Genomic DNA, 21136 nt, shown 5'->3' on the forward strand with positions numbered 1-21136 from the left:
CCAGAAAAATCACTACATTTTTAGTTTGCTTCTCAATTTCTTAGAAAGAAATGTATTTAAAAGTAATTATTGATATAAACATCTGTGGAGATTATGGCAGATTGTTTGGTAGGTGAGAACTGTACATTTTATAAATTATTAATGTTCATCAAATAATTCTTTTATCATATATTTCTATTAGAATCCAAACGGATGGCAATAAATGTGGTGGTATCCCAATTCAACTCCAGTTGAAAGAGAAGAAAAAAAAAGGATATTGTGAATGTTGCTTGCAGAAATATGAAGATCTCGAAAGTGTAAATGTGATTTTATATTTAGGGGATTGATATTTCTAAAACTATGAATATTTACTGTGTAAATATTAGCTTGTTTTTCTGATTGTGGTTTGCAACTTGATAATGACTAAATAACATGTATCTCTTTTTGATAGAATTATCTTAAATTTTAGGAACCCAAAGTGGGAAAATGTATATTTAAAACTAATTTTTATTCATTCAGCATATACTTATTAAGTACCTACGTTGCACCAGTCAGTACTCTGAACAAGCAGCATTGAACATAGGAGACCAATTCTTTATCTTTATGAAAATTACATTCTATGAAAGGGGAGGAGAAATAGGTAACCATGTATTTAGAAAGTAATTAAGTATATGTAGAGAACATTAGATTAGTTCTATGAGAAACTAAAGCCAGAAAGGGTGTGTAGATATTTATTTAGACAAGGAATAGCTAACTGATAAAGTGATATTTGAGTAGAAACCTAGGAAGTGAGGGAACATGACTTGTGGATATTGAAATAAGCAGTGCAGGAGTACTAAATTAAACTAATTGTTAGTACTGAAGAAGCCATTCAACTAATGGTGGTGGCCTGGCAGAAGTGATGAGGCTTGGTCAGATTGTGGATATAATTATAAGTGGGGCAAAGAGAATTTGCCAGGGGATTGGAAGTTGGGAGTGAGTAGAAAGAAGATGCTTCAGGCCTGAGCAATTAAAAAATGGGCATGTGATTTACTAATGGTAGGATGAGAAGAAAGTAGAGATTATTCTTTGAAGTAGCGGAAAGAGAAATAGAATAGTTGGAAGGGGACGTGGGATGAAGATACAGTTTTGAAGATGGGAACTATTTATGGTTTCTAAAGTGATTAAAAACAAACAAAAACAAGAACTTTGGATCCATGCTGTCCAGGTTTGAATCCTGGTTTCCTATTCGTGTGACCTTGAACGGTGGCAGGCTCTGTGCTAATTTATTAAATTTTAGCTGTTATTTCATTTGTTAATTTCAGTAGAGATGTATGTTTTAGTGCTTGGTTTGGTAGAAGATGGTGGGAAAGTTAAGGAGAAAGAATAATATTTATAAATACCTGAGAAGTAAACCCACTCTCTTTAGGCTCTAAGTTGAAGTTTGATTGTTTTATAACTCAAAATATATTAGTGTTTTGTATTAGTTTTTTGTGTCTTCTTTATATAATAACAGAGAAAAATATGGCTACTTTAGAATTATTTTAAATCAGAAGCTAAAGTTACCCCAAATATTTCCCCCTCCCAAAAAATCATTTTGAAATTTAAATTATTGATTTGTCCCAAAATATTATTTTGCTGTTGCTACAATAGAAAAATTTATAATGGATTTTTTCCTTAATACAAATTTGTAATCTTATTTTAATGCTCAGAAAATGTTGGGACTAAAAATGAAAACCTTGATCACTGATTGACACAGGAAGGAAAATGAGTAATAGATGTTGGGGTTGATATTTTATTTTATTTTTATTTATTTATTTATTTTTTAAAAGATTTTTATTTATTCATTTGACAGACAGAGAACACAAGTAGGCAGAGAGGCAGGCAGAGAGAGAGGAGGAAGCAGGCTCCCTGCTGAGCAGAGAGCCGGATGCGGGACTCGATCATGACCTGAGCCGAAGGCAGAGGCTTTAATCCACTGAACCACCCAGGCGCCCCGGGGTTGATATTTTAAAATCATTTTTTATTACAGTTGTTTTATCTATGTTTCTTAGTCTTGAAAATAAGATATTCCTTTCTTTTTTGAATCTTAGATTTCACAGTGCTTCATTTCCACCTGTATCAAGGCATTCATTTAGCAAATTGGATTACTAAAGATTAAGCAACACAAACAAGGCAGACATACTCTTCCCTTAGATATTATGGTTCAACAGAGAAGACAGATACAAAGCAATACATTTACAAGTAGGATAGTGATAGTGTCACAAAAGTAGCATGTACAGTATAATGGTAATAAGGAGTTCTTAAGGTAGGATGAGAGACAGAAAGCTCAATTGAGAAAGTAATATTTAAGACATAAAAAGGGTGAATGATAAGAGGTAGGTGGAGGAAGGGGGCAACTACACAAAAGTCGGAGATTTCTTCTTCAAAGAATGTGTATAAATGGAATCTGAACTTAGTTAATGTTTCTTTTTAAATTTTAATAGTTTCTCATTTAACATTACTGAGCATAGATAATTTGTATGTGGTAAATTCTGCAAGTAAGGAAGTATAATAGTCCAGAATACTATTTGTGATCACTGGAGAATTTAGTTTTTGGAAATACAATCAAATCATCAAAAGTTACATGAAACTAGAGAAACAGAAATGAGGTACTTGCGTGATCCTCCTGTTACAGCCTTCTAGGTGCCATTCTCTGATCAGCTGACAGTAGAATTAGCCTGGAGATTCCACCTATGTAGCAGGAACTTTATTTCTTTTGAGTTTTATCCCAGGAAACTGAGCTTGTTTACTTTTGTTCTTCACCACTCTTAGACTGAGAAACTGTCAACTACCATTCAATTAAAAACAAAAAAAACTGAGAATAACTTCTATATTCTCCATTATATGCATTGGGTAATTGAGATCATTTACTTGCTCATTCTCAAATGTGTTCCTCAATAATAAATTTTTTCCTTTTTTTTATACTTCACAGCATTCATTGTACTTCATTTTTTTGTAACCTGCCTTCTGGATTCTTGTTTTGGAATCTTATATGTTAAATTATAACATTTCATTTATTTAATATTTTATAAGACCTACCATATTTATTTAGTGGTAATTGTGTAAGGATAAAATAAAAAGGAAGATTTTTCTCAATATTAGCATACTGTAAATGTTAAATGTTTCTGTTGTGTTTCTCCATCTTTATCTTCATTTCCTGATGTAGTTCATTCGTTAGTTCCATTTAAACCACAAATTTATTTTACTTAACATCCTTTGAAGTTGTAGTAAAGGATATTTCTTTGGAGTAGTTATTAGAAACCTAATTTTAGGGGCATGGAAATATTAGAAAACAAAAAGACATCTGTAGGTTTAAGAATATAATTAACAAGAATGTAATTAAATGACTTATTAAATGCTTTTTTGGTTTTTCAGCATCTTCTAAGTGAGCAACACAGAAACTTTGCACAGAGTAATCACTATCAAGTTGTTGATGATATTGTATCTAAGTTAATTTTTGATTTTGTGGAATATGAAAGGGACATGCCGAAAAAGAAAAGGTAATTTGTCAGCCTAAGTTTTAAATTTTAACAGAATTCTAAACAATTTCATTGAACTAAAAATAAATCCAAAGTTTTCTGTTCTTAGAAGGGATATATATTTTTAGAATGTATATTTGGTTAAGAACTGATTACTACTTTTCTCTCCCCTCCCACCCCCTCTCCACTACCAGAAGTGCTTACTTTAAATTATTATTAAGGTCTTCATCTTAATGTTATAGTCTAAAAGAGGGGTTGGCAAATTCTTTATTAAAAACCGGGCAGTAAATATTTTAGGCTTTGTGAACCATGACATTTGTTTCAGCCACTTAGCTTTGTCATTGTACAATGAAAGCAGCTACAGACAATATGTAAGTCAATGGGTATGGCTGTGTTCCAGTAAAACTTGAGATTTGGTCCATGTGCTTTTAAGTTTATCAACCCCTGGTCTAGGACCATAAAGTTTACCATTTACTTGGACTAAAAATCTAGAATTTTTAGTTAATCTTAAGGAGTTTAAATAAACCTTTCTTCACTTAACCTCCATTAAGGCTTCTTTATACTCTCACTGAATACTTTTGCTTAAATTCTACTTGCCAAAAAATCTTACTAATGGGAAAAAAAAAATCTTACTAATGGTACTGACAGGACTTTGAGGTGTGAATACAGTGCTCTTCATTGACAGTTTACTGCACAGTTGACTAAATGAGCCTGGTTAGATTGTTCCCATAAATCCAAAATGAAAAATTCTTTGAAGTGCTGAAATTGATGATAAATCATTAGGTTATTCAGTCCTTATATCTATTTTTAGACTAATGTTAAGGCATAAAGACTAGAAAATAAGATACCAAGGTACAGCTTCTGAAAATTGACTGGAAAGTCTTGACTATATCTAGGTAGAACGGTTACCTAAACTTCTTATTTATGTAACATTCAGAATGGTTGTTCATGACTGACTTAATAATATATTTGGAGAGGAGGCATATTTTCAACTTTTTTTTTTTTTTAAGATTTTATTTATTTATTTGACAGCGAGAGAAGGAACACAGGCAGGGAGGGTGGGGGAAGGAAAGAAAGCTTCTGGCCAAGCAGGGAGCCCAATGTGGGGCTTTATCCCAGGACCCTGGGATCATGACCTGAGCCGAAGGCAGAGGCTTAACAACTAAGCCAAAATACTAGCCTCTAGTATTTTCTAGTATTATACTAGAAAATTACATAAACATATAAACAAAATAAATATAGAAGTGTCCATGCTGGTTCTAAAAGGGGAGACTGAATTCTATATTTCTATAGTGTTATCTGTGACATGTATAACATAAAACAATAGTAGTGAGATAGTAATACATAATTTAGGATTGTGTAGTACAAACTAACATTCCAAAGATATTAAGAGACTCCCTGAAGAAGAGGTTTTCAGGTCACATACATGTGTGAAACATCAGGATTATTATTTTGTCTAAATACTCATTTTCTACATTGTTAAGTAAAATGAGGAGACGATATTAATGTAAAAGCATAGAAGTTAGGATATTTTTCAGGATAATGAAAACAAAATTGGGAGCAAAACGAAATCCCTTTACTTTCATCTTTCTTTGAGTTATATGGTTGAAGGAGTTTTAAACACTACATTTAAGATAGTAATTACCTCTGGGAGGAAGGGGAAGAATATGGATGAGAATAGAGGGTACGGTACAGCTTGAGTTTTCAGCTGTGTATCTGTAAAGTTTTATTATGAAAAACATCTGAAGTATATTTGGCTAACTGTTAGATTTCAGTATTTTTGTAATATTTTCTAAGTTAAATTTAAGTTTCATAAATAGTTTTAAAAGATTATTAGTTTGACTTTAAGCTACTCGGGAATTTTTTATAGCAATTTAATGTTTATTCTTTTTGTTTTATAAAGGATAAAATACAGTATTGGATCGCTTTCTCCTATTACTACAAGTGTCCTGAAGGAGTCTGAACCAAAAGAATTGCAACATATTTCTCAGAAAGACTTCAAGGAAAATAATGTACAGGTAATTGAGCAGCATTTCCTGTATAAAGAAACCCAGGAACCTGAACAGAAGTTTCTGTTTATTTCAGAATGCATCCCCTACTCCTCAAGTGAATTGAGAGGACTCGATGAGAAAGTAACTACTAAATGTTCCATGTTAAAGCCAGGTGAAAATGACATAAAACAAAATTTTGCATATCTACCTCCACATAAAAATAAACCGGAATGCATCCTTGATGTTTCTGAACATAAATTAATGATAAATGAAAGTGACTCAGAAGAACTAAGGGTAGATCATTGTCCATGTAGGCTAAAGACATCTGTACAAGTTTCTAATTTCAGTATGGATAGTACTGCATCTCAACCAAAACAAAAGTCAGATACCGTGCTTTTTCCAGCAAAGGATCTGAAGGAAAAGGACCTTCATTCAATATTTAGTCATGATTCTGGTCTGTTAGCAGTAAACAGTTCACAAGAGCACCTAACAATTCAGGCAAAGACCCCATCCCGAAGTCCCCCTGAGGAACCCAATGAATGTGACTTCAACAATATGGATGGCTTACCTTCTGGTACGATCCATCGGAAAGTGAAAATATTATTAGGAAGAAATAAAAAAGAAAATCTGGAACCAAATGTGGAATTAGATAAGAAAAGAACTGAATTTCTTATTACACAAGAAGGAAACAGAATTTGTAGTTCTCCAGTACAATCTCTATTAGACTTGTTTCAAACTAGTGAAGAGAAGTCAGAATTTTTGGGTTTCACAAGCTATACTGAAAACAGCGGCATTTGTGATGTTCTGGATATTTGGGAAGAAGAAAATTCAAATAATTTGTTGTCAATGTTTTTCTCTTCTCCTTCAACTTCTACATTTACTGGCTTTTAGATTTAAAAATAAATATTTTCCAAAGTGGTGAAGATCATATTCTTGAAATTTTTATAAATAGGTATGGAAGTTACTTAGTTTTTTTCTTTTTTGCCAACTTTGTTTACAAAACCAAGTGTAAATATTAATAAAGGTGATATTTACATTTTTCTACAGATTTGGATACTTATTCTAGAAAAATCGTAAAATGAACTTGTGACTTGTTTTACATACTATGTTTTAAGAATTATTATGAATAATTGTTTTATGGCACTGAAAACTAATTTTAAATGAAATTTTGGGAATATCAGTATTTACCATTATAAATTTAGTCTTGTTCTTTCTAAAGTCTTTTAAATAGATTCCTATGATAACAATGGAATATTGCTTTTAAAAATCTAATTTTCATACTAAAGGAAAAAAACACTAATTTTTGTGTTTGGGTTCTAGAAATCATTAGTACTTCATGTTTGACCTAGTTGGACCATGCTGGTGCGTTGGCACTGGCGAGTTAGGTTATTTGCAGGGGTAAATAGAAGCCATGAAGGAAAAATTTAACCAGATTACTATATGGAATAAAACAGTTTTTCCACTGTTCATAATTATTTACCTTTAGAAATAAAGTCTTCCAAAAATGACTCATTATCCCCTAATCTGGTGTCAGGAAATGAAAGAAGGAGGATGGCAGTGAACTCTAAATAAAAGTATTGAAACATATGTGAAGATTGCCTTTGATCAGGCACTTGGCAACTCAATAATTTAGAGAAGAGAATATACGAAATACTCTCCTATAAGAAATATATATATGTGAGAAAATATATGTATTCTCTCAGATATAAGAAACATTTCAACTGTTATCTTTAGATGGTAGAGGCATTTAAATGCCTTTGAGTGTACTTACCAGGAGTGTGGCATTTACAGCTAATGACATTTTTCACAATGAAAGTTGGTGCCATTGAATATTCTGTGAATATGTTATCATTAAAAATTAACTTTGATTACCAGTCTTAAATTTTTGAAACCCTGTATGGCTCCCGATAGATTAGTTCATATGTTTTGACTGTTTGGACAGTCTGAATGAGAAATACTAGCTTTTCAACAACTTTCTCGATCATACCAGTACTTTAAGTATGGTCACTGAAATAGTCTTTATAGTGAATCCATGCAAACCTTGTTTCCACTGTAAATTAGACATTTTCCGTCACAAATGCATGTGTGTATATGTAATTCTACTTCAGATTTTACAGATCGCCTTCTAGAAACCTAGATGAAACTTGAAAATTATTTGTCGAAGGTATTATTTTCCCATAACTTTTCCAGGTAATTGAAAGGTATTTAAACTTGCTCTGTAATCCTTGTACTTTAGAATGACAGTTTTCTTCAATTTTCAGTGGCACTGTTTGCCTTAGTTGTATTTAATATGGAGTAAGAGACTCAAACGGAACCCCTCTAATAGTTAAACGTTGTTAAACTTTATTTTCACATTATTTTTGAAGTATTTTGAAGGACTTTAGAACACCCTTCCTCACCCTGGGTGGCTCAGTTGGCTCAGGTTATGATCCCAGGGTCCTCAGCTGGAAGAGTCTCTGATCAGGCTCCCTGCTCAGTGGTTAGTCAGCTTGTCCCTCTGCCTGCTGTTCTCTCACTCTCTCTCTTTCTGACAAATAAAATCTTTAAAAAATTTGACAGAGATTTGGAAAAAAAAAAAAAAAAATCCCTCCCCAAAGATCTTCATAATAAGTATTTCACATTTTAAAAAATGCTTAAATATTTGGTTGGTAGTAGCAAGACCACCACATAGAATTTGTGTGGGTTGTGTTATGCAGATGGGCACCCAACCAAGATGAGGATGGTGGGGAGTAATTAAGCCTCTAGTAGGAAGTAAGTACTGTGCCCTGGCAAATGAAGTTGCATTCACATAGAGGCATCAATACTTCTTGATTTTTACCAAGGCACATGGTCACCTGGTGAAGGTGCATTGGGGTTGTGTTTACCTAAGTACTTAACTGGTTTGGTTGCCGTATTTATTTAAAAAAGGACACTTAATCTTTAATGCAACAAGGCATCTTCAGATAAGTAGGAAGCTTCAAAGATCTCAGCAGGGTAGATAGAAAACTTAGTTTGCTTGATAGAAAGTGACAGGCTCTGCCAAAAGCGTCTAGACAGACAAATCCCAGCAAGCACATGGTATTTTCCTTGCTAACAGGAACACTGAAGGGGAAGGTGTTAAGAAAGAAGAAAAAAAGGCACTCTAACTTTCAGCTCTGGGCAACAGACAGTGTAGCATTCAAAGTTGGTGGCTCTTTTTCTAGGAGTAACTTCCAACAGGGGCTAGTGAAGACAATGTGGTTTTTGTGTTTTAAAATGAATGTTGTTTTTTTTTTTCTAAAGTAACAAGCAATTGTAGCAAAGGTATATTTTACATGTCAAAAGAATCATTTAAATGGTTTTTGAAGACAATGACTTCTTTGCATATGTAGGTTAGTATATTAAAATAATTTATGAAACCATAAACGATGCAGGTCAAGACATATTCTACCTACTTTTAAAAGGAATAGAAAACAAGATGTTATGTTTAGCACTTTAACCTAAAACTTGAATCCTTATTTCTGGAAATGAGATTGTATGTTATCAGAAAAAATTTAGTTTGATTTAAACACCTCAGTGCTAACATGTATGTGTAGTTAATACTATTCTGCTATCTCAGGAATATATTTTTTTAAATGTTGTATTTAAATACTATCAATTTCTGTAAATGCAGTTTGATTAATGTCAGACCAAAAATGTCTCACTTTTCAGTTAGGAATCATTCCAATGCTATTTTCATTAAGAGTGAAAAGTAAGGATGATAGGCCTCTCCCAAAGGAGATGGAAAGTTTTTTTGTTTTGTTTTTGGTTTTTTTTTTTTTAAGTTGGCTCCATACGTAGCATGGAACCCAACTTGGGACTTGAACTCATGAGCCTGAGATCAAGACCTGAGCCAAGATCAAGAGTCTGATGCTGAACTAACTGATCCACCCAGACGTCCCAGAGATATCTGGAAAGATTTTTAAGCATACCCTCACCAGGCTAGCTAGATCTTAAATCACGGGATTGCCAAATTAAAGGTCTGAAAGAATGTTGGTTACACAATAGGTTGCTCAAGAGATACTACTTGCGGCTAAATTACCTTAGCTATCAGTTGCTATAGACTTGTTGAAGTCTTTACTATGACCAATAATGTAATGCATTAGCCATATGCTGTGATTACATTGTCATGGAGAGTGGGGCAGGAACTGGGGAGAAGGAAGGGCTTAGTATAAAGACAACTAGATCAGATGAAAGGGCACTCTAGCCTTTTAGCTGCATTACAGGGTTACAGGGAGTGTTTAATGCTGTTACACAAAAGTAGTATGTTTCATGTTTCTGTGAATTCCAACCAAAAAGCCTTCTGCAGAAAGAGGCAGTATCATGCCCACCTATATGCCTATATAGAATCGTGACTTTGCCCAAGTCAGGTTAAAAAGCAGAAAGAACTTATACTCTTACAAACAAGGGCGATTAATTAGCATTAATTTTGTAAGTAATATTAGAAGGAGCCTCCTTAAAATACCATGCCAAAAAAAAAAAAAAAAAAAAGGAAAAGTCTAGGAAGAGTCCTGGGCAATTAAAAATGCAAAAAGAATCTGACACTAAACATGTTACTCAAGCAAGAAAAGCATACTCTAGTTTTGAACACTGGGAGAATAGTGTGTGACCAAAACAGTAAGACTTGAATAATAAGAACCAGATTAAGACAGACATATCTATTAAAGGATGTCAAAATTCCTTTGTGAAGAAAGTAGTGGAAATTACCAAAGCCCCTGTAAGTTCATTTCACTTGGTTGTGCGTAAATGTATAGTAAATTGCAATTTATGTTACTGTGCCCAGTGTGATCAACTTACCATCTGGTGCCTAGCTGGTCTTGGGGGCTTGTGCCATGTCAGCGTTGGTCTCTTGTTTCTGGCAGGTTGAACATCTGACAACAGAAACTTCAGCTTCAGTGAATAGGAGCCCATGCTGTCAAGCCAAGCCTGTACATGACTTTTTTTTCTGCCACCATAGTCCTTTTGCTCACAACCCATTGTGCTAACATTGGCGAAGCATTAACATGTGATATGAAGATTCTTATACTTCATGTGCACCCCCATATGCCATCTGTCTCTACCCCTTGTATTCAATCTTCAGATCTTTTTCTTCCTAAGTCCCTTAACAGCCAGTCACGTCATTTTCCCTTCTCGCCAGTCCGCATATATTCTAAACTTGGGCCAGTTCTCTTTCCATACAAAGTGATAATTAGAGGTATACCACTTGAAGCTCTATTAGGAAGATCTGTAACTGGCTTTCAGCGACACCACTGAGTGGAGCTGTATGGCAACTACCATATATTTTCAGGTTGCACCCACAGAAGCAGCTAATCCCCTGATTTAAGTTTGGGATTTTTCATCTGGTCCAAAGGGATGGCCCATACACCTGTAGGTGGGTACTGAGAGAGGAACTGATGTGATAGCAGTGGATGACATGGGACCTGGGCTGCCTGCTCATTCCTTGAGCTCTCTAGTCTTGCTCTAGCTCAGTCCTGGATATACCATTTCCATTTTATAAGGATTATTGGTGCATCTGCCCAATCTGATGACAGATCTAATGACTGAACCTCAGCCCATGACTGGCCTTGTGACTACATGATAGTTTTTGCCCCACAGACAGCCACTTCATCTCTCATATGTCATCATCTCATACAAAAAACTGTTTTCATTTTTCCAAAAGTACATAATTCTCCACTGAAGATGGCATAGTTTAAGTCTTCCAGGAAAGTTGTCATTTCCCTATTGGGACTTTTCATAAACTCCAATTTTCCTATCACTGATAGATACCTCTCAAACCTTTGAACCTGCCTGGTTATATGACTGCAGAGCTATTTTTTGCTCACAGCTGACAGCCTTTCATGCCCTTGGGTGGAAGTAGTACTCCCATTTGGAATATCCTCCCTCCAGAACCTGAAGAGGCTTTCCGATGTGATGTTTCCTTCATGTTTGGAAAGTTCAGTAATTAGTATTTTACTTTAATGTATTTTTTTTTAAGGTTTTATTTATTTGAGAGAGAGAGCATGAGCGGAGAGAGGTCAGCGGGAGAAACAGACTCCCCGTCAAGCAGGGAGCCCGACATGGGACTCGATCCCTGGACTCCAGGATCATGACCTGAGTGGAAGGCAGTTGCCCAACTGAGCCACACAGGTGCTCTGTCTTTTACTCCGGGTGGGATGTTCTGGCATGCCCCTGGCCATTGGATGTCTAAAAATGTTATTGATGTGACAGGTGCCTGACTCCTATTAGGGTACATGTCTCACGCCCTAGAGGACATGCGCCTGGAAGACATGTGCCACATAGTTCCAATGTGGTAGCAACTTCTTAATCATATGGTCTGATAAATATATCAGTATAATGGGTTAATGTGATGTTCTCAATGGCATCCTCTTCAAATTTTAACAGAGGACAAGTAAAATGTATACTGTTAATCTTTCCCCTGTGAATGCAATCTGTTCCTGATTTTTTTCTGACCTGGATGGAAAATTATGCATCCACCCAAACAATGTTGCATATCATGTACCTGAGGCTATGCTCTTTGCAGTGAATATGGTATCACATATGGCACTGCATCTGCAATTGAGGCTACTCCTTAGTGCAGTTTGAGGCAGTCTATTGTTATTCTTTATAACCCAGATGAATAGGATGGAAATCAACCATCTTTAGATATTTAACAGGGGCATCAGTTTCCTCCATCACCAGCACCACTATGACCCCAGATTAAGATACTGCTTTTTATTTATTATTTGGCTGAGAGATAGAGACAGTTTCAGCTTCTCATTTGGTCTTTTCTTCTTTTCCTTTTTCTTTTTTTTTTTTGGTTCTTATCCACTAAAATTCTTACCCTATAAGTTGGAGATACAATGCGGGTGATTTAGTGAAGTATTAAGTATTTTCTAATAAAACATTCAGAGCCTAAGCAAATGACCCTGTTGTCCCACTGAGCCAAAGCTTGGCCAGGACTCCATTTATTACCTGACTCCCACATGTCTCCACTATAATAGGTGCTTTGGGTCCCAGGTATCACTGTCAGTCCAGACCCTGCATCCAACAGTAATTCGGATATTCTTATCCCTTTCTCCAGTGCAGTGACCCAGGTAAATGGAGGTAAGTCCCTTTGGGAAAGAGCTAAGGAATAGTTAACCATAGGTACTTAACATGTGATGCAGGGTCCTTCTCCTGGGGACATGACCTTTCCTTCACTTGGTGGTTTCTGGGTTGAAAAACTGACTCAGCTCTGGAAATAGACCATGATTCTTGATTGGAGCAACTTCCCACAGCCTCCTGAGACTGATTTATTTTAATGGTACGTGTTGAGAAATTACCTTGTTATTGTCCATCTGTTTTGCTCCTAAAGGAAGCATGTTCTATTAACCAACTCTACAACTCTTGACATCAGCTCCTTGGCATTAGTCTTGGAAATCACTTTTTTGCTTTGACGCTAAACACAAAGGCAACAAAAATGAAAATAAACCAGTGGGGCTATATTGAACTAAAAAGCTTCTGCACAGCAAAGGAAACTATCAACAAAATAAAAAGACAACCTACTGAATGGGAGGAAATATTTACAAATCATATTTATGAAAAGGGGTTAATATCTATAATATGTAACTCATACAAATCAATAGCAAAATAAAGAATCTAATTAGAAAATAGAGGAACTGAATAGAAAATTTTCCAAAGGGCACAATTTTCTTAGCTCTGTGAATAAAGCTTTAATACTGTAAAGCAGAGATTGGATATGCTCACTCTCACATTAAGAATAAGTTTTCCTAATATTACAACTTATTTGTATTTGCATACTGTAGAACTAAAGTGTCTGGCCATTATGTAGTCCTTTCTAATAAAATGTACAAAACCAACAGAAATACCAAGAATAACTATTCAGGGACCTCACAAGCCTGAGATCATAAGCGGATCTGAAACCAAGAGTCCACCACTTAACCAATTGGGCCTCCCAGGTACCTCCATGCCCTTGGGTTTTAATTCTTTTACTCTACCTACTGTGAAATGTCTTGCATCAAGGTGTAAAGTGTACCATTGAAATCTTTTAGCCCCTATTCAGGCTATAATTCATGTCATATATAAAATTCTTAAGTGTCTTATTTATTTGAAAATTTGGGAATTTTTTTTTGAAATGGTAATAAAGGTCAATGAGCTACGGTTACTTAAATATGATAGAATGTTCTCTCAAGGGAAAAAAAGAGTCCCTCTCTACTGTTTGCTTGTAAAACCATGTCTAAGTTGTATTTAATACTGAATACTACACTTTATCTGGGACACTGACATACTGGAGTGTATTTTCAAATCATCATGATGGAAACCTGAAACCATGTCACAAGAGGCAGGGGTAAAAAATTTTTTCCACTGGGGAAGGAAAAAAAAACCCATCTCCACAGAGCAAGCATCATGTGTAAGATTCTTCTTCATGCTTTACAGGACCAGAATCAGGATGGAGGTTATAAAAACAGGTTCCACCAGGGAAGTGTGGAAAAAAGACTCAGATCTGAAGACAGGATATCCAGTCTACTCTATAGCCATGGAACCTTAGGAAAAGTCCTTTAAATTCTCTAAGCCTCTTGTGTCCAATATAACTGTCTGCAATGATGGAAATGTTCTCTATTTTTGCTCTACAATACAGTAGCTGCTAGTCATAGGCAGTACAGAAATGTGTGTAGTGTGACCGAGGAACTGAATTTTAAATTTTATTTACTTTTAATTAAATTGAAATAGATACATGTAGCTAGTGGTTACAGAATTTGGAAAGTGCAGCTCTAAGCCTGAATTTCCTCCTTTCTGAAATGGGAATAATAATACTTATCAGATTGCTGATCCAAGGTTCAAAGGGCATTATATGTGACCTCAGAAAAACTGTATCATACTACATAAGAGCTAATTATGGTGATAACTAATAGTACTTGTATTACTGTCTTATCCTCAAGAGTTTCTAACATTTGGAATTAGAGGAAAATGGAATTAGCCGCCTGAGAAGGTAGAGTTCCTCAAGTCTGGTTTTCACAAACAGGTTTGAGACAGGCAGAGATCAGAAAAAGGACAAAACATCCTGGACACTTGGGCTAAGTCCAAGACATCGTTCCAGTGTCTGCATTGACCTTGATGTTCCCGCCTGACTTGCCTGGCTGAGTTAATGATCCTCCTCTAAGCATTACCAGGGCACCTTCACACCGTAATGTAAAAAACGGTGTTTACTCTACTGCATCTGCAAGCAGGTGCCTCCTACACTCGTGTTGTTCTCGGTTGTGTCCCCCTACTTAGTCAGCCACCGGGCACATAGTAGGTCCTCACTCAGTGTTTGATGAATTTTTAACTTACCATGTACTTCTTTTTTTTTTTTTTTTAAGATTTTATTTATTTATTTGACAGAAATCACAAGCAGGCAGAGAGGCAGGCAGAGAGAGAGGAGGAAGCAGGCTCCCCGCTGAGCAGAAAGCCCGTTGCGGGGCTTGAACCCAGGACCTGGGATCATGACCTGAGCCGAAGGCAGCGGCTTAACCCACTGAGCCACCCAGGCGTCCCGAACTTACCATGTACTTCTGAGGGTGTGATTCCCTGATAATAATTTAAGTAACTACCTTATCTGTGGAAAATATTACGGGTCTTTATGAACCACGGAGTGAAGGAATACTGGTTCTAGCAGAGGCGCAGTCGGGATATTTCCGTGCCCAGAAGGGCCTGCCCTCGACGACCTCTCTTCTGCCCTTTCTGTCTTCCGTGGTCACGAGGTCGCGACAGTCTGCACCTTCGTGGAAACAAGCGGGATGCGGAGCGAGAACTACATTTCCCAGCTGACTCTCCGGCGCGCGCCCCTAGCCGCGCGCGGGGGGCGAGTGCACCAGGCGCTCGCTCCCTGCCGAGCGCTCGTCGCCCGCCGGAGCCTTTGCCTTGGGATGAGGTGGGAGGCGCTAGAAACCACTTAGTTACAGCCAACCGCCCAATGCAGCACTCGCTCGCTCCCCCTGCCAGCGGAAGCGCCCGCGGAGCACAATGCAGCACTGAGGCAGCGCCGCGGCGGAGGCTGCAGCGCCACGACCGCCGCAGCACCAACCCGGGCTGGGAGGGGGCGGACGAGGCCAGCCGTGGGGCGCGGGCCGACGGACGCGGACCTGGCGGCCCCGGCATGAGGAGCTGAGCGTCTCGAACGAGGCGGGCTGACGGCAGCACCATGCAGGCGGCGGCTGCGTCCGTGCCCTTCTTGCTGCTCTGCGCCCTGGGGACCTGCCCCCCGGCGCGCTGCGGCCGGGCAGGTAAGTTCGCCACCCTCTGTGGCTTCCGGACGTACCTTTTTCCGGGCGTCTTTGCAGCCCTCAAGCGCTCTGGAAACGGGCATTCCCGTTTCCCGAGTGCGCGGGGAGATTTTTTATTTAGAAGGGTGGTGAGAAGTGAAGCAAAAATACATGTGTGGGGGCGCGCGGATGCGTTAGAAACCTTCGGTCAAATGCCTCTTTTTCGTCTTCTGAAGAGGAGGAGTGCGGAGGATGGGAAAGGGGTGCTGTGCTTCTGGGCCCCGATCCTGGATGATCTCAGATGCGCTGGTCCAGGGTTCCCCGACTGCGTCCTTCTCAGATGGGGACCGGGAGGGAGGGGGCGGCGGGATTTTCATAGAGGAGACGTCGGGCCGCAGAAGGCACGAGTACGGGTCAGGGTCATTATTTTCTCCTTCTCTCCCCACTCCCTCCTTACCCTTTTCCTGCCTTGAGGAGACGCCTTGTTGACGGAGCTGGAGAGGAGGAACGAAAACCGCTTCCTGGAGCGCCAGAGCATCGTGCCACTCCGGCTCCTCTACCGCTCCGGCGGCGAAGACGAAACTGGACACGACGCGCTCGACACGCGAGTGCGGGGCCACCACGGCGCCGGGCAGGTGAGAGGCGCGGTCCGGCGGGTGGGCCTGGGCGCGGCCTGGCCCACCCTACCCCACGTTTGCTCTCCGTCGCCCTGGAGATGCGGTGTCTTTGGTGAAATGAGCGCAGTCCTAATGCGAGTCATGCATGGCGCTCTCTGTGCAAAAAAAGAGGGAGCCGGGAAGGCGGGGGGCGGGGGAAGGAGCAAAATCCCCCAAAGAACCACAGGCCGGAGCTTTGCTAGAGAGGAGTTTGTGCGGGATGTCTTTGGCAGTGCCGCATCCTGAGCGAAGGGGTGGAGACCCTCTCACCTCTGTCAGGCAAAAGCGTAGTAAGCAAGAAGGGATTTTATGTTGGCAGGATTTGCATCATCATTATTGTGGTGCTTGCTTAAATCCTCAAAAAGACTTTATATGTGATTTAAACCAAGGTTGGTATTGTAGAAAAAAAAAAAAAAAAACGAAAACACAAGCCTAGACATCCCTAACTAAACTCAAACAGTAAAAATAAACTGCAGTGTTCTCAGCTCACTCAATTTGTGGACACCAGAGATGTACCCGTTCACCTCCACCTTTCAGAAAAGGCGTCTCCTCCCCCATTTTTTCATTGGTAGCAGTCCTTTGGTGTAATTTGAGCCATGTTGTTTATTGGGCATTTATAAACTATGGTTGTTTTTTTTTTTTAAATCTAAGTTTACTTTTTACCCGCATTTGGATCAATAACACACATCCACAGATAATGACTGAAAAGTATTTTGAACTTACTTGCTAATTTAGGTAATTATTTTGGGGCTCTGTAAACAGTTTTTGTGTTTATATACCAACCTGGCAAACAGTTCATTCATCTGTAAGTACAGATTAAGGTAGAACTTGTCCATGTTGAAACTGTTGTAAACTATGCTGATCTAAAGGGAGGCTGAATATTTTCACATGTGCAAATATACTTATTAATACCTTAAGATGTACATTGTTGCTGTGATAATCATAGTATTTGATCTATGTATGTAATATATGTAAAAATAGAAAAGGCCACTTAAATCTGTATTTGTAGCCAAAGGCTTAGTTCCATTGAAATTTTCATGTAAGAAATTACTTTAAAGGGCTACAGTAGTATCCATCAAAGTTTGATTAGTAGAAAATCTGATGCGTCAAACTTTAATAAAGGATTCCATTAATGTTTGAAAAATACTTATTTTCCTCTTTCATTTTGACTTGTTTTCATAGTAAAACTGAAGAAGCAGGGGACACTATCTTATTTTTTAGTAAATGAGAATCATTGCTGTGGAGAAATAGTCCCACAAATTTACAACTTTGACTATGAAAAATTTCAAACACACACAAAATAGAATATTATAATGAACCCCAGCTTAAACAATTAGCAACTCATAGCCAATTTTGTTTCATCTATCTCCTATTTTCTTCTCTTCTTATATTATTTTGAAGCAAATCATAGAATTTTTTTCATAAAAAATTCACTCAACACTTCTAAAAGGATTCTTTCAAAAGGTAACAATGATATTATGCCAAATATATAAACATAAATATATACATATGTTAGATATATGTAAGGATATTTAATAAATATATATAAACGTAACACATATATATTTAAGTTTGTGTATTTGATCCAGGACCCAAATAGTGTCTATAGATTGCAGTTAGTTTAATTTTTTGATTCTCTATAATGCATAGTATCCCCCTCTCCATTTCCTTGATTTTTTCTTTGCAATTTATTCATTGAAAACAGGTCTTTCATCCTGTAGTTTACAGTCTGAATTTTTGTTGATAGAGCCCGTGCTTTAAAACAAATCACAAAGACTTTCTCAGAGAGGAAGGGCAACAGAAGAAAGTAGAAATGCAGAAAAAGAAAACTGCAGAATTGAACCTGGAAACTCCAAGTCTCTGTCTTGTGCCAGTAGTGTCTTCAGGTACCCTCTGCCCTCCACTGTGTTGGTGAAGGACCACCACTTTTGGAAAACAGGCCAGTCTTCCTTCTTTTCTCTCCATTTATGGAGCACAATTTCAGCAGTTTTTGGATCATAGGCCTTTCAACTTGGGGCACAAGATAACTTGGACCTATGCAGTTTCTCCTTCTTACAATAATAAACAATTGAGAAGAATGACTGGCTTTTGGTGAGGTATGGATGAACTGGTTGGATTTAGGTTGAACAGTGTGAATAAATTATTTATTCACATCAGGATTCAAAGTGAAATGCTATCTTACCATCAAAATAATTATTTTAAATATCTTTTAAAAAATTTTTTTTTAGAGAGAGTGTGCTTGCATGTATAAGTGGGGGAGAGGGGCACACGGAGAGAGAGAGGATCTTAAGCCATGCCCCAGCGCAGAACCTTATGCAGGCTAGATCTCACAACTCTGAGATCATGACCTGAGCTGAAAAGTCAAGAGTTAAATGCTTGTCCAGATGCTTCTCAGAGTAACCAGATGGATCTAGGTAATTAGGAAAGCCCTTCTTCACTAAGGAGTGGCAGCTGATAAATGTAGGAGAAATGATAACATTAGAAAAATAATCATTCTGCGATTTCCAGCAAATGTTAATTCAGACAAGGGCTGTCTAATGGAACTAGCCATGCGGTGAATGGCCGAGGGGAAACCATACATCTGTGTGGTGTGGTCCATACCAAATACTTCATGCTTGCAGGGGCAATCATAATCTCTGTCTTGGGGCCACTGGGTGGCCATTACACAACCCAGAGGACAGTGTGAGTTTCATTGATGGTAAAACCACACGGCATGTACGTCCTGAAGAAATGCCATGTGAAGCAGACAATGGTACCCACAATGTATTCTAGACAAAATTTATTAATATAAACTGATCAAGCTCTTAGATGTACCTTCTGATATCTAGGAAATACAGGGGACAGAGGAGCTGGCTAAGTGACAGCATGAGGAAGTGATCAGACAGACATTGAGCAGGAAAACTAACAGATGAAGAAAAGGACTGTTTTAGATTTTAAACACCTAAGGGATATATAAACTGGATAAAATGCAGGCTCTGGACCTAAACCCTGATTTAGACAAACTAGCTTTGGGGAAATAGTTGTGTGACAATTAGGGTAATTTTAGTATGATCGAGGTATTAGATGCTATGGAAGCTTACAGGCAAAGAGATGAAAAGATGAAAAGAAAACAAACTATTTACAACATTGTGATCTTGCTTTAGTAAAAAAATACATATATGTGTATGAAAATATGGAAATGTAATAAAAGACTAACACATCAGTAAAAAAAAAAGAGAGAGAGAGAGACTAATGCTTAACCGACTGAGCCACTCAGGTGCTCCTCTTCAAAGAAATTACTACCAGCAGTTATCTCAGTGCCTGACGCATAGTAAGATACACACAGTACATATGGTTGGATGTCCGGATCACCTGGGAGGCTTTTGCAGTTTACCATGATCTTTAAACTACAGTTAGAAATCGCTGACTACTAGGTTTTGAATCTGGCAGTTACAGTTGTAAAGACTTAGTTGCCATATGCCAAATTTTCCTGCAATTAGAAAACTAAGGAGTTTTCCTGCATTTTGTGTTTTTGGTTTCATTGGGAGCTGGCATTGGACCTAAAAACTCAAGTTGATGGCCTTATTATTTCTTTGGTAATTAAATAGATAAAAATTATGGCATCTTAGCTATCCATGGACATTTTTTTTTTTTTTACCAATTTTCTTTCTTCTTCAAAAACAAAATTGGGATGCCTCTCTATCATCTAACAAAGCTTATATATTCATTTGTTGATTTATGTATTTAAAAGGCATTTATTTGCTTGGGCTCATACTGTGTACCAGTTTTTGTACAAGGCTCTGGGGATTTAAAGATAAAAGACACAGTTTAAGCTTTTAAGGAATTTACAGGCAAGTGGGAAGATGCATGAATGGATAAGCAGTTATACTCTGTCCTTCTGTGTGATTTCCTGGAGATGAACACAGAAAGCGGTAGAAGCAGAGAAAACATAATATTTAAGCCAGATGAGCAGTCAGGGGGCCTTTCATGGGGAAGTGCTGTCTTAGCTGTGTTTTTGAGGGTGAGTGGGAATTGGCCAAATTGAAGGAAGGTAGGTGATGGGCCTATCAAACCAAGGGGGGGAGCACTTAAAGGGCGGGTGGGAATCAGGACACATTTTTGTTAAGTACAAATAGTTAGGATTAAAGGTACACGGGAGCCAAAACAGGAAAAGCAGAGAGTAGATGCGGCAGTATCTTCGTGATTTGTGGAGGAATTTGGACTGTGTCCTGAAGGCAATTGAAGGACTTTAGTAAGGCGAGTTAACTGGCCAGATTTTTATTATTGCAAAATCATCCTAATGGCTAGAAATGAATAATTTTAATTTCAAAGGGTAAATGAAAGTGGTTGTTCACTTTAATTTATTGGTGAATGCTAATTCACATACTCATTTAAGCTTCGTAAGAATTCAGTTACTAAGTATACTGAAAATACTGTATAAAAGAGTTTGTAAAGCACTTGGAACAATGCTAGGGATGTTGTAAGCACTATATGAGTTTTTGTTAAATAACATTTACTCCCTCAGGCTGCTTGAGTACTATTTAGAAATTTTATGACATCACTTTAATGCAAAATGGTGCCCTAATTACCCAAATTTAACACATTCCCAGAAGTAAGTTACAAATTGTTAAAATTTATATAACTAAGTGGAATCTAACAGTTCTAGAGATGGAAGAGACTTTGTAGGTTATCTAACCTAATTCAGAAATTACTTCTCACCTGGTAAGATAAAGCCATTGGCCAAGAGCAAGGAAACCAGCAATATACTACTTAATGTTTCAGAAAGCTCACAAAAGTGATGACAGTAGGACAGA

The 21136-nt window shown here is 37.7% G+C and overlaps 2 protein-coding genes across 11 annotated transcripts in view; both read left to right on the top strand.

Annotated features, from left to right (window-relative positions):
• The window catches only part of LOC111147397 (DBF4 zinc finger), a 29269-nt gene extending 22725 nt beyond the window's left edge, over positions 1–6544 (top strand). For all 3 annotated transcript variants that reach the window (XM_022503404.1, XM_022503405.1, XM_022503406.1), the window contains 3 exons: positions 182–296; positions 3376–3500; positions 5383–6544. In XM_022503404.1, coding sequence (XP_022359112.1) covers positions 182–296; positions 3376–3500; positions 5383–6361 — 1219 coding nt within the window. In that variant the 3' untranslated portion in view covers positions 6362–6544. The remainder of the gene's footprint in view (positions 1–181; positions 297–3375; positions 3501–5382) is intronic.
• A 9082-nt stretch (positions 6545–15626) lies between these two features.
• The window catches only part of LOC111147283 (ADAM metallopeptidase domain 22), a 220380-nt gene continuing 214870 nt past the window's right edge, over positions 15627–21136 (top strand). For 6 of the 8 annotated variants that reach the window (XM_022503232.1, XM_022503234.1, XM_022503231.1 and 3 more), the window contains exons 1-2: positions 15627–15708; positions 16162–16322. In XM_022503232.1, coding sequence (XP_022358940.1) covers positions 15627–15708; positions 16162–16322 — 243 coding nt within the window. The remainder of the gene's footprint in view (positions 15709–16161; positions 16323–21136) is intronic. The other 2 variants (XM_022503233.1, XM_022503240.1) reach the window with 1 other exon arrangement.

This window comes from Enhydra lutris, unplaced genomic scaffold, assembly GCF_002288905.1.
Source record: "Enhydra lutris kenyoni isolate GAN:26980312 unplaced genomic scaffold, ASM228890v2 scaffoldscaffold16, whole genome shotgun sequence".
NCBI lineage: Eukaryota > Metazoa > Chordata > Mammalia > Carnivora > Mustelidae > Enhydra > Enhydra lutris.